General features: G+C 38.0%; 1 protein-coding gene across 1 annotated transcript; it reads left to right on the plus strand.

Moving 5' to 3' along the window:
• Positions 1-218: 218 nt before the first annotated feature.
• LOC104533219 (probable threonine--tRNA ligase 2, cytoplasmic) lies at positions 219-11957 on the plus strand (the record flags this gene model as incomplete). Its single annotated transcript, XM_010189211.1, has 15 exons — positions 219-340; positions 1127-1244; positions 1806-1870; positions 2579-2657; positions 3904-4050; positions 4819-4917; positions 5249-5415; positions 6775-6937; positions 7834-7971; positions 8414-8491; positions 8591-8691; positions 9846-9950; positions 10753-10825; positions 11572-11686; positions 11809-11957. Coding segments are annotated over 15 exons (1719 nt in total), but the record flags the coding sequence as incomplete, so codon positions are not given.
• Positions 11958-13523: the final 1566 nt, after the last annotated feature.

Below are 13523 nucleotides of genomic sequence, written 5' to 3' on the forward strand. Positions count from 1 at the left end.
ATCTTAGAGGTCTCTTCCAACCTTGATGATTATGTGATTATATTAATCATTTAGCATAATTCAAAACGAGAACATAAAATTGTTATACTTCACACAGAATTTAAGCAACATTGATTCCAGTGTACTTCCCTTCTGCAGATACACCTTTGATTTGTTTTTTCTTTTTTATTCCACGATGTCAATGACAGCACAACTTGCTCACCTGACTTTATTTGCAGGTTTATTGGCATTCAAGTGCTCATATTCTTGGAGAGGCCATGGAAGGTTATTTTGGAGGCTGCTTATGCTATGGACCACCAATTGAGAATGGATTTTATTATGACATGTACATTGAAGACAGGTAAAATTTCAGTGTTGAAAAACTTTAATACTCTGTATTGAAGCTCAGTACTAGAATTATTTTTGCTTAGTTACGTTTCTGCGTATTAAAAGTAAAATCATGTATCTCACATGAAAAAAAACTGACAGATTAGTCTTCTTTATAGTATAGGTCTGTGTATACATATAAATTGAGTGTGTTTGGACACCTGCTCTGTTAAGACCTGTAGCTGTTGAATGTTCTGTGAAAAAATGTTGTGTTTAAGTAAAGCTTTCTGAAGTTCCTGAGAGATAGAGGAGACAATTTCCTTGAAGAAATATGGGACTTTGGTTTGAAAGTGCTATAATCACTCGTAGAAATGCCATGTATGCACGTAAGTCATATAGGTGTTTACTGCTTCTCTAATCCTTGTGCACAGCTTACAGTTCTGTTTTTTTCCTTATCTTTCTGTAGTCAGGGAAAAGACTGAATCTGCATTGGCTGATAAAGTAGCTCTTTCAGCTAGGTTGAGCCTTTTTTTTTCCCCCTCCTTAAAAATAAGAATCATATATAGGTTGAGCTACAGATCTTCCAGACATTTAAACATATCATAGACTGTTGTAGGAGTGACTGCAGTGGGTTTGTTCAGAGTGATACCATTTGTGTTTCTAAGTTCAGTGTCTGAAAATACAGCTGGTTGTAAGAAAGTAAGAAAATACTTTAACAAATCCCTGTTTTTTTTTAAATTAGACCACTATAAAGTGGTCACTTAAAAAACAGGAGTATCAGGATAATTGATATTTGTTTTGCATGTGTCTTTTTGTTTAGAGGTGTATCTAGTACTGAATTTCCACTACTAGAGAACCGCTGTAAAAATATTATAAAAGAAAAGCAGGCTTTTGAACGGCTGGAAGTCAGAAAGGAGATCCTGTTAGACATGTTTAAGGTAAATCTTTGGACTGTCCATGATTCTGGTACAATGATCTTTTAAAATATAACTTTGATAAAATACTGCATGTGACTGACTCATCAGAATAGTTACCTGTCCAGTAAAACAAAGAAAAAGAATAGCATCCTTTTCCCGTCTCCATGTCCCTCTTAAGTGTTCAGAATGTTTTCAGGCAATAATAAAATTCCTTATTGAGCTTGAGGTGTTTTTGTGTAATGAGATGACAAAGAAATTAGTACACAAAAGGCGTGCATTCAGTCTGGCTCGCTTGCAGAGAGAAGTCAGAAAAGACTTTGTCCTCTCGTCCTCCACCTTTGAGGTGTTCATGTGGTGATCACTATGCTTAACACACCCTCAGGGAAATGCAGATATTTTTGTCTCTTTCCTCTCGTTTTATAACTCTTCTGAAAAGATGCTGAACTTTTGCATGCGTATGTGTGACCATGTGACTTCTTAGTTGTCTTTTACTGATGGACTTGCGTTATTGATACACACTTGTAAACTAGAGTCTTATTAGCCGTTTTATTGATGTTTATGACTGCATGTTTCCCCACACAGTATAACAAGTTTAAATGCCGTATCCTTAATGAGAAGGTGAACACACCAACTACCACAGTATACAGGTAAACAAAATGAAGTTAAAAGTTACTATGAAATAATTCTATAGTTAGGTGTATTTCATTTAAATTGAGTGGAGAAGAGTTTTTTAATTCTAACTTCTGAATACTTGTGTGATTGGAACTTAAGTTTGCAATTAATATTGCTGCTGATGTAGAATCGGGTATTTTCTTTCTCTGCTGGGACAGATGAGGTCTCAATTTGTGGACAGATGGCAAATCCACTTTTTTCACTCATTCTCTCTGGTTTCAGTAAACAGATTAAAACAAATTACCACCCATGACATTGAATTGCTGGATAATGGGTAAAGCCAACTCTTAGTTCAGTGTGGGCTGAGGATCCTGTTCATTCAGTTGCCAAGGATAAAACTAGTTAGTTGGAAAATGGCAAAAACATTCTTTCTGTTTGAAGTGCATAGTTTGACATTTCCTGGGCAACGTTATGAAAATTTACATGTGCAACTACAGGAATTACTGAGTGTGTTATGATGCTTCTGATAATGGATCAAGTGTGCTGAGAATTTACTGAGTGTATATTCTGCTCCAGGTAGAAGGCGTGTTTACATTTAAGATGCACTGAATTTGCTGGCTGTTGCATATATCTACTTATTAGTGTGCCTGAATATGTCAAGCATTAATTTATATGCTGTTAGTGACTGTACTAAAGGTTGGAGTGTTTTGAAATAAACACTTTTTTTTTCTTTTGGTGTGTAGATGTGGTCCGCTGATTGACCTCTGCAGGGGTCCACATGTGAGACACACTGGAAAAATTAAAGCCCTTAAAATATTTAAGGTAAGTCTCAATTAACTGTGCATTACAATTAACCAAACTATGGATCAGTTGACTTATTTATGCATTTATTTCTCCTGAAGTGGTTACGCTAGGGTCCTTTGTGTTGTTTTCTTTGCTTACCTGGAAAATAGTCCTTCATTTCTTTCCCCGCTCCCATCGTACATGTAGAACCACAGACTTTAATCATTCATCTGCTTCCAAGGTTTACTGGTTCTTGACCGTCACAGCAGCACATCAGTGAAAAGTTAACAGCATTTTTTTATCCATAGTGCATAGTGTAATAACATCCATGCTTAGACTGTAACGAGGAGCACTGCAAAAAATAGTCAAGCTGATAGTGACTAGATTAGCTCTGAAACCAATCATACCATGCACAATAGAGAAGTGCAATGCGTAAGTTAACGTGGCAGTATGTTGCTAGTATCTCCAGCCAGCACTGCAGTTTGTAGTACAGAGGTCAGTACTCAGTACTGAGTCCGTACTCTCTGTCTCATCTGTGTGCAGTGTGTGTGTGCATTCTGTTCTGCAGTAAATGAACATCAAGGATAGATATTCATTGGGGCAAAAAACCAGTGTTTTCACCTTGTAAGGTGGTATCTTTCAGATACAGGAGGTAGAGTGAACACTGGCAGATCTGCAAGTGCTGCTGTTTAAAAATGGCATTGCTAACAGGAAAGCCAGAGGTGGTGTTTGCAGATGCCTCTGATTATGATGTAGTTTAAGTTATTAAATACACAAGATGCTAATTTTGGTAACCTTGTTAGACTGACCTCATTGGGACATTCATCATAGTTGCTTTTGCTGGCTTCCTAACTGAAGTTTTTGGAACTCAGAGTTCAGTGTTATGTTGTCCAAACAGCTGGGATCTAACTGTGAGAGTGAGTTGGTTTCGTTTTGTCTTGTCTTTTGTGTTTCCCTACTGCATTATGTTGTGAATGTAAACAAGTTATGCTTTTTCAGAAGATGTAATGTGAGATAACAAAACATGCCATGATGTGAGCTAAAACAAGGTACCTAAGTAGAATAGAAGTACAGCTTAACCAGTCACTTTCTGTTTGTTGTCTGTATAAGTATGCTGACTAAAGGGTACTGGAAGTATCTTTGTATTCCAAACAAATGCTGAATGACTGCATGTAATTATTTTCCCGAGGGCAAAAAAATCATAACATTTTAGTGTATTAGTGTTAATTCCTCCTTTCTCTGAGATTATATAGTATTATTTTAAAGTATGGGTTTTGTGAATCAGAATTCCTCTACATATTGGGAAGGAAAATCTGACATGGAAACTCTGCAAAGAATATATGGAATATCTTTTCCTGATAACAAAATGATGAAGGAATGGGAAAAATTCCAGGAAGAGGCCAGAAGCCGGGACCATAGGAAGATTGGAAAGGTACGCTGTTTCATGGTCTGCTTCTCTTTTATGCTCTGTAATGGAATTCATCCTCTTCTGGTTTGGGATTTTTTAAATTTATTTTTGATAGTTTGAATGTGAGCCAGTTCTATGAATTTATTGGTGTCAGCTGTGCTTTTTAAAATTTTAATGCTACAAACTCAGCTTGTCACTTGCATACGGATGTTAAACTAATGTTTGGAATAAGTAATGGGGTAGTCCCTTGGTTTAGGGAAGTGTATCTTAAACGAGTTCATGTAGGGTCTTTTTAGATCCTACTTAAAACACTCTTTTTCATAGAAGAGAAAAACTATTGAAATTGTATAGATAATACGGTTTGGTCATTCTTTATTATGGGCATAGATAAGGTAATAAATGTATGCAAATGCCACACTTCAGCTGTTGTTGTAAATATTGTTCATACATTCCTCTACTAGATTTAAATGAACAGATTTAATTTTAAATTGAGTGTAAATGGGGAGACATTAGATTGACACAGATGAGGATTGTGACCTAATGGTCACGTTGGTGTGTAGTCTCCTAGTTGTTGTCCTCTTTGCTATAGTTTTGTAGAGGAGTTATTTGAGAGAAGATAAGCAGCAGCTTTCTTGATTAACTACCATTGCTGGGAACTTGCAGACTTCTGGAGATCATTTTGTTGCTGTAATGTTTCCTTTTTGTGAATAGTCTCAACACGTGAGGTGGTCATGCTGTCACATAGTCACAGACTCATGTGGTGTTACAGCGCTCTGGTTTTAATTTACCTAGGAGCAGGAGCTCTTCTTCTTTCATGATGTCAGTCCTGGAAGCTGCTTCTTCCTCCCCAGAGGTGCCTTTCTTTATAACACACTCGTGGATTTCATACGAGTGAGTATATACTAATGTGACTCCTAACAAGTTTAATACCAGTTATTGATCTTAAGTGATAGGCCAGTCATAGCACTCGGCGATCCTCAGAGAGACATCTGTGTATGCAAATGTATACCAGATTTTCAGTGTTGTTATACAGATCTAACCTTTTTGAAAATAGAGCAGAGTAAAGCACTGAAACACGCTTTTTCCAGCTGTGTAAAATGTATATATGCATTAGTTGTTTAGTGTCTGAGCAAATCACCATCTTAAGAACACAGGTAAAAAGAGACAGGGTTTTGCTTGTCAGAAGCTTTATCACCTTTTAAACGTTTAATTTGTTTTATAGGAGGAGTATAACAGGCGTAATTTTACTGAAGTTCTATCTCCAAACATCTTCAACAGTAAACTCTGGGAAACTTCAGGTCACTGGCAGCACTACAGTGAAAATATGTTCTCTTTTGTGGTTGAGAAGGAGACTTTTGCCCTTAAACCGATGAACTGTCCAGGACATTGGTTTGTACTCTCAACTGAAAAACTTCTTATTTTACTATATTTATCCTTTATGGGGCTCAGGGGAAATAAATGTAGTATTAAGACATGTTACCATGTGTGTTTACATAGACTGCTAAGCAGCTAGTGTGTCCAGAGAGCTCCCCTGGCAGTGTCCCAAGCTGACCAACTCCAGTTCTTGTAGGAGGATCTTTCAGTAAGTCTGCACTAAGTGAGCTACATTTGTGTGAGCTACATTAGTCTGTACCACTAGTAAATGCAAATTATGTTGGGTAAAGATAGGCATCAGATGTGGTGTACCAAAAAAAGGGACAGATGAACCCACCTTGATTGTTACTGTCACAGTGTTTTCTCTAGATAGTCCTTAGCAATATATTCAGAGTGCTGCACTTTTTCTGTTTGCCTGCCTTTTAGGATATAGACAACCTGAACGTATAAATACTGATAAATAACCTGGACAGGCTGGAGAGTTGGGCAGGGAGAAATGTAATGAAATTCCACAAAGGCAAGTGTAGAGACTTGCATCTGGGAAAGAACAACCCCATGTACCAGTATAGGTTGGGGACTGACCTGTTGGGGTGCAGCACAGCGGAAAGGGACCTGGGGATCCTGGTGGACAGCAGGATGACCATGAGCCAGCAATGTGCCCTTGTGGCCAGGAGGGCCAGTGGCATCCTGGGGTGTATCAGAAGGGGTGGTTGTAGGGCAGAGAGGTTCTCCTTCCCCTCTACTCTGCCCTGGTGAGACCACATCTGGAATATTGTGTCCAGTTCTGGGCCCCTCAGTTCAAGAGGGACAGGAACTGCTGGAGAGAGTCCAGTGCAGAGCCACAAAGATGCTGGAGGGAGTGGAGCATCTCCCTTCTGAGGAGCGGCTGAGGGAGCTGGGGCTCTTTATCTTGGAGAAGAGGAGACTGAGGGGTGAGCTCATTCACGTTTATAAATTTGTAAAGGGCGAGTGTCAGGAGGAAGGAGCCAGGCTCTTCTCAGTGGTAGCCAATGACAGGACAAGGGGCAATGGGTGCAAGCTGGAGCATAGGAGGTTCCATGTGAACATGAGGAAAAGCTTTTTCACTGTGAGGGTGCCAGAGCGTGGCCCAGGCTGCCCAGAGAGGTTGTGGAGTCTCCTTCTCTGCAGACATTCAGAACCTGCCTGGGCGTGTTCCTGTGTGACCTGTTCTGGTGATCCTGCTCTGGCAGGGGTTGGACTTGGGGAGCTTTCAAGGTCCCTTCCAACTCCTAACATTCTGTGTTTCTTCGTTACAAATGTAATTACTGTCTGCACTGATCTTTTTTTAGTTTCTGTGTTGTCTTAAATCTTCTATAAGAAAGGTAAAAGGAAGGTTCTTTCATTTCCTTCTAGCTTGATGTTTGCCCATCGTCCACGGTCTTGGAGGGAGATGCCTCTCAGACTTGCAGATTTTGGAGTTCTTCACCGAAATGAACTCTCTGGGACTTTAAGTGGCTTGACTCGTGTAAGGCGCTTCCAACAAGACGATGCTCACATCTTTTGCACAATGGAACAGGTGAAAAAAAAACCAAACAAAAAAACCCCAACCAAAAACCAACAACAAAACCAAACAAAGACCAAAATCCCTCCTTCTGCCCTCCCAGCGCAAGCCAACATTAGACAAGAGAAAAAATCTCCGGAGTGTTTATTTCAACTCTGTTGTGTTTCTTTGTAGTTTAATGCTGCTTTCAGTTGGGTTTTTGATGGGTGTGGGTGCTTCCTTCTTTGTCATCTGGCATTCCAGGTTTCTTCACCTTCTGCAGTACTGCTGAAGTCAACAGCCTGTTGAACTTCGATTCTCTGTTACAATTTTCTAAAATAGCAGTGCCATGATTTTTTAATTATTTTTATCTTTGCCATTCAAAAATGCAAAAAAGAATTTTTTTTTTCTATCAAAAGAAGAAAACAGTGTCATTTGCAGGGCATTATTGATTGTGAATTACACAACAGGGTTCTTTTGTACAGTTTTTCCCTTTAGAGAGAGGCATTAGGCAACTGAATTGCAAAAGGTAGAAGTCTTTTGCGTTTCACATCTCCCCCTGCAAAGAAGAAAGCTGCTGACCACATTTTGTTTTCCATAGTAATGCTGAATGCTTTTGTCAGTGATGTCGTAGATTTTAGTGGAGTTATGTGAATAAATCAGTGTGATCTTGTCAAGTCTGACTCATGCAATTTGGCTCCAGAAGCTCAGGTTCAATAAGAACAGTATTTGTCATGCTTTGAAGCCACAATACCTCAGTTCTCTCTTCACCTATTACCTGGGTTTGGGAGATGTACTTTTCAGGTGGTTTTTAATTTATTTTTTTCATTTAATGGACTCTTTTTTTATACTGTGATTATGAGGGATTCAGTAAATCAAAATACATTTTTATGTAAGCAGATTTTAACTCATAGATTTTGTTTATGTTTAAGATTGAAGAAGAAATTAAGGGCTGTCTTGATTTCTTGAAGTCAGTGTATGCTGTCTTTGGTTTTACCTTTCAACTACATCTTTCTACGAGACCAGAAAATTATCTCGGAGAGTTAGAGATCTGGGATCATGCAGAAAAGGTAATTCATTTAAAAACAAACACACACCTTAATATTTGCATTTGCAGGGGTCGATATTTAACTAAGTCCTTTCAAGTTAAATTTTGAAACTAGTGAGATTGTTTAAATCACATGCTAAATATTGTCCTTAGTGGAAATGCTTGTTGAAAAATGTCACATTAAATGTGAAGTTTCTGTGTGAAGTGAGAACTTACTCATTCTTCCTTAGCCCCTTATCTTGTACTGATTTCATTTTTATTAATCTTTCTTTCCAGTTATTCAAACACTTGTACAAGGAACTAACCTTATTTCAAGATTATTTATCATAACTGACTAAATGTTGAACAATAGGAGTCGTGCTGCCTGTTGACTCCAGTCGTATTTCAAAGGCAAAAGCTTTGACTTAAAGTAATGAAAGACCCTGCTAAAAGTTTTTTAATTAGTCTCTCATTTTTATGGTTAGCAACTTCAAAACAGCTTGAATAACTTTGGAGAGCAGTGGAATTTGAATCCAGGAGATGGAGCATTTTATGGGCCTAAGGTTAGTGAATCAGCATTTTAATGCGGCTTTGTGATGGACAAGAATACAGACACAATGCAGGCAAACTATATTTAACAACTGTGTTATTTTGCTTCACAGATTGATATTAAAATCCAAGATGCTATTGGCAGATACCATCAATGTGCTACTATCCAACTTGACTTTCAACTACCCATTCGATTTAATCTTACATATGTTGGGTGAGTGGTTAAGCTAAAGATCTTCTTCTTTTAAATGAATTAATTTAAAAAATATAAGTGGTTACTTTCATCATATGTAATTGCCATTAACCTGAGATGTATTAATGCTCTACTGCTCACTTAAATGATTTGCCTGTGCATCAGTAGCCTGGTTAGGAGAGCAAACATCCCTGGTGAATAGAGGACTGAGTCACAAACCTGAAGATAAATTCCTTAATGTAATCATAGCTCACTTTAATTGTAAATGCTACTGATGGCAGGAAAAACTCATTATCTGCCATTGTAGCAGACAACTGATCATACATGACGCTAAAGAAAACTCTGAGTCAGTTTTCACTTTGAGCTTAGCTGCTGTGTCTCCTTTGAAGACAATGCATTCAAATTCAAACATGTCTTAAGGAGCAAGCGTGTTCGTAGTAAGTACTGCGTTCTTTTAGTCACATACAGTTAGTTAACTTTGAACATTAACCAGATGTGAAGAGTCTTTAATTCTCACTTTGGCTTCCAGCTAGGAAGAGGGATAATTGTCCATTGAGTGAATGAATCTTACGTTGACTTGAACACACATTTTCTGGCTTGTTTTTATTGCCATGTTTGTTTTGGCATATTATAAAGAGTTTGATGGGAATGATGGCATCTGTTATTTTTTGGGCCTGCTGCATGTTATGCAGTAGACATTCGAGCTCTTTGGTAGGTGATAGTACTGTTAAAAACAGCAGTTGGAGTTTTTTTAGTCAGAGGACTGTAATTTAATTAAATAAATGAACAATAAGGGCAGGTAAGATCTTGTGCAACAAAATAAAAGCAAGACATAATGGAAAATAAAGAGCGAGGAAGAACTTAAAATGTTAAAACACACAGAAAGGGAGCTCAGTCCGTAGAGTGTCTTTTCAAACTTAGGAGTTTGTACTTATGCCACTAGCTACAGGCATCGTTATTTTACGTCATTGTGATAATTTGTATTCTTTTAAAAGCCCAGGTAACTTTTAAAAAGTACATTTTTATGAAAAATGGTAGATTTTGCTTAAGTATAAGTAACTAGATTTTTGGTTTCCCATGAAAAGCAGGATAATAAAATACTGGTAGGACTATCTGTGTGTGAGCTAAGAGGGTTTTTTGTAAAAAAAAAAACAACTTTGCTTATTCTTTTTCAGTAAGGATGGCGATGATAAGAAAAGGCCAGTGATTATTCACAGAGCTATTTTGGGATCTGTGGAGAGAATGATAGCTATTCTAGCAGAAAATTATGGAGGAAAATGGTATGTGGCACAAATGCAGTTCTAAGAAATGTTTAACAATGTAGAAAATGCAGATCTTCCCTAATGTCCCTTATATTATAAGGCAAAGTAACATCCCTAGAATTTTCTCAAAATTAGTAGCTAAGATTACAAGAAAAGAAGTCTAACTTTATGGCCTGAGTTGTGTGATATCCTTTTATGAATGGTTCATTATTGGAAATTAAATTTCATGAGATTGCAGAAAAAAATTATACTATAAAGCAGATAAAAGAATTGTAATTGAATGTGTATGTGCTGTATTATTCTTGTTCTTTTTCTCTTAAAAATCATTCTTTTGTACTGGGAAGATGTTAGACGTATGTAAAGCAATTACTTAAACAGACATGAGTTAGTCCTAATATGTGAAATATTTTTTTAACTTGTTTTATCTTGAATAAGCTCTGGAGATACTTCTTCATTAATGTATTTGAAGTATTAAGGAAGAGGTAATTCTTTGAGCCACCTATCTGACTGTCCACTTTTCACTATGAAGTTATAAATAAAAGTGGAAATGGTATGAAAAAATAAAATGCTCTTTAAAATTGCAAAGTCAGCTAGGAAGTGAACAGAAAATACAAGTTTTGTGTGTGTACGTTGTTTTACTGGATCAACCTATTTGGTATGTTATGTGAACCTGAAGAGAGGAAGATGACATTATCCAACATCCTTAGCTAGCATAAGTATTTCTATAGAGTAAGTGAATTATTATTGGGAAACATGATTGTGGAGATGAAGGCAAATGTAAAATCCATGTTACTTTTCTTTTTCCTTGCTTGCTTGCCAGGCCGTTCTGGCTGTCTCCACGGCAGGTCATGGTTGTGCCTGTGGGACCTACTTCTGAGGAGTATGCCCAGCAGGTGAGAGTAGGGCCTGCCTTTTTATAGTAGCAAGGAATTTTAATAGTTCCTTAAGTACTTGTCCTGGAACAAAGAATGAACGGTTTCATAATTTTGGGACATATTTGGGTGTGTGTGTGTGGGTGTGTGTAAATATTTCCACTTAGTCTAGAACTTGTATAAGCCTGAGAAAGGGATCTGTAACTCTTAAGTGTTTGGGGTTCTGTTACTATGTACATACTTTAATAATTATTAAAGGAAAAAGCATTCTGGATTACAGACTTTATGTACTAACTAATGTTTAATTACAGAATTACCTGCTTAAAGTAGGGGCAAAGCTGGCTGCTTCCATTTCCCAGCATGTATGCTCTTGACTACCTTACATTTGACCATGGTTGTTTTTACCCCCCTCTGCTGCTTTTCTTTTAATGCAAGCAATGTAAGTGGTTTTGTTTCTTCTCTGTCTCCTCTCTCAGACTGAGGAAACATTTTTGATACTCAGCAGTGGAGCTGTCTGGGGAGATTAGCAAATGTTTAATATGGATGTTACCTTGTATTGTCTTCCAACTGGAGTCCTGCTAACCCTTTAAGTGTGTGTGCAGTTTTCTTCAAATAACTTCACTGACTTCCTTAAAAGAATTTCCAAAAGCAAAACGAATTAATTATCAGAAGAGATGAAGGATTACAGCATGTGCACCTTTATGTTATAGAATATATACTGTGATGTTAAGTGAGAGTTTTTTGGTTGTGTTTTGTTTTTTCTTTAGGTTAGCAGTCAATTTTTTGAAGCCGGATTTATGTCAGATGTGGATCTAGATCAAAGTTGCACATTAAACAAGAAAATCAGAAATGCACAGCTGGCCCAGTATAACTTTATCTTAGGTAAATGCAGCATCTTAAGTTTCTGAATATCATTTAAGTTTTCATGTTGATCTAGAGTTTGACTAGATCCTCATTTTGTAATGTAGGTGGTAATTTAAAATTGTTTGTGATATGTCTTGCAGTGGTTGGGGAAAAGGAGAAAGCAAATAATGCTGTCAACGTGCGGACAAGAGACAACAAAGTTCATGGAGAGATCTCGGTATCTGCTGCTATTGAAAAACTCATGAAATTTAAGAGTTCACATATTCTAAATGCAGAAGAAGAGTTCTGATGTTGCTGTTAGGAAAAGCCAAACCAAATCAAACCAAACCATTAGCTGCCCATGTGAAATGGCATTTCTTTCCTCCTGTACAGCAGTGATGCTCATCCAAAATGACTTTCAGTTGCTGGATATAGAAAAGAAGCAAACGTAGCAATATTGGTGCTCCAGGAATAGCGTGAGAGGACAGATGCAGCTGCTAACTCCTTTGACAGTCCCATGGGATTCCAGTTTGTACAGGGCGCTGAATGCTTATTTAAAAAGCCCTACACTTCTGCTGAAATATGTTGGTTTTGCTGTGAAAATAAATGAGGGCTGCAGGAAGTCAAGGAACAGGAGGCTGAGGAGCATGCTGGCTGCTGCTGCGCTTGCTGAGCTGCTTCGGTCACAGAGCAGTTGTGTAACTGATACAACCTGGAGTCCAGGCCTTGGCAGGTGGGGGGTGCATCAGGAGCACTTGGGGTTCGGTTTTCTTCTGATTCCTGATGTCACTTGGGTTTGGGGATTTTTCTGGATGAAGGAGGGAACAGCTTGATTCCTCCCGAATTTATGTCCACAGGCTACAAATACATTGGTGTCTGTCCTTGAAATCTCAGTAAAACAAGGAAGGCCTTGATTGAGTTGGTGTGGTAATTGGTTGCTGTAAAGGTAATTGCCAAGAGTGAAGTTGAATTACTTGCCATATCTGTGTGTGGAAAGTTGGGGGTTGGGGGTTTTTTCCCTATGTTTGCTGGTTTGGCTTTTTACTAAAACCAACCTTTGAAAAAAATCTGTGTAATTTATTTCTGTACTTGCTTGGGATACTGAGAACACTGAAAAGGTACGGATGACAATTTTCATTTTAAAACAGCATGTTGGAATTTATGCTTAAAATGATTCTAAATTTACTGTTGCAGGCAATTGAATCAGATTTTTTTGTTTTGAGAAATGCATTTTACCACTTTTTTTTCCACTTTTTTATGCTCTTTTTTATTACCAGGCTTAGATAGTGTTCAATATGTTACTTGATTATCTAAACTATACCACTGCAGTTGTTGTTTAAATGTCGCTGAAAGGAAGCAGAAAATACTATATAGTGCATAAATGTTAGACAAATACAAAGGTTGTGTTTTCCTTCTGCCTGACACTTGTACAGAGTCATTCAATAGTCCTGGTTTTAGTTTTGTTTTAATTTGGCTGTTTCTACCACTTTTAAAAGAAAAAAAAAAGGGAAGGAAAAAAAATGAAAGAACAAATGCGTATTTATTATTAATAATCTGTGTAATACCATATTTTACGGACTACAGCAGGCTACCTGCTGGGATGTGTGACATTCACACTGCAGCATCGAATGTTCCAGCTTTCTCGCCAGTGCATTTCTAGGTTTCGCAAAGACAAGACTCATCTTTTAAGATGCATGTGTCCCTGCTGTTGCCATTTACGTTTTCAGATGCCCCGCAGCAGTGAGGGCGGTCACTGAAGGACATAAATCAGTGAAAAATCACCCACATTTACGTTGTCCGCAGGAGCAGGGCCTAGAGCGGTGGCTCCGCCTCGCCCGGCCCGCCCCTCGCCGCGGGCGGCGGCAGGCAAGATGGC

This window comes from Mesitornis unicolor, unplaced genomic scaffold (assembly GCF_000695765.1).
Source record: "Mesitornis unicolor isolate BGI_N332 unplaced genomic scaffold, ASM69576v1 scaffold20707, whole genome shotgun sequence".
NCBI classification, from domain to species: Eukaryota; Metazoa; Chordata; class Aves; order Mesitornithiformes; family Mesitornithidae; genus Mesitornis; species Mesitornis unicolor.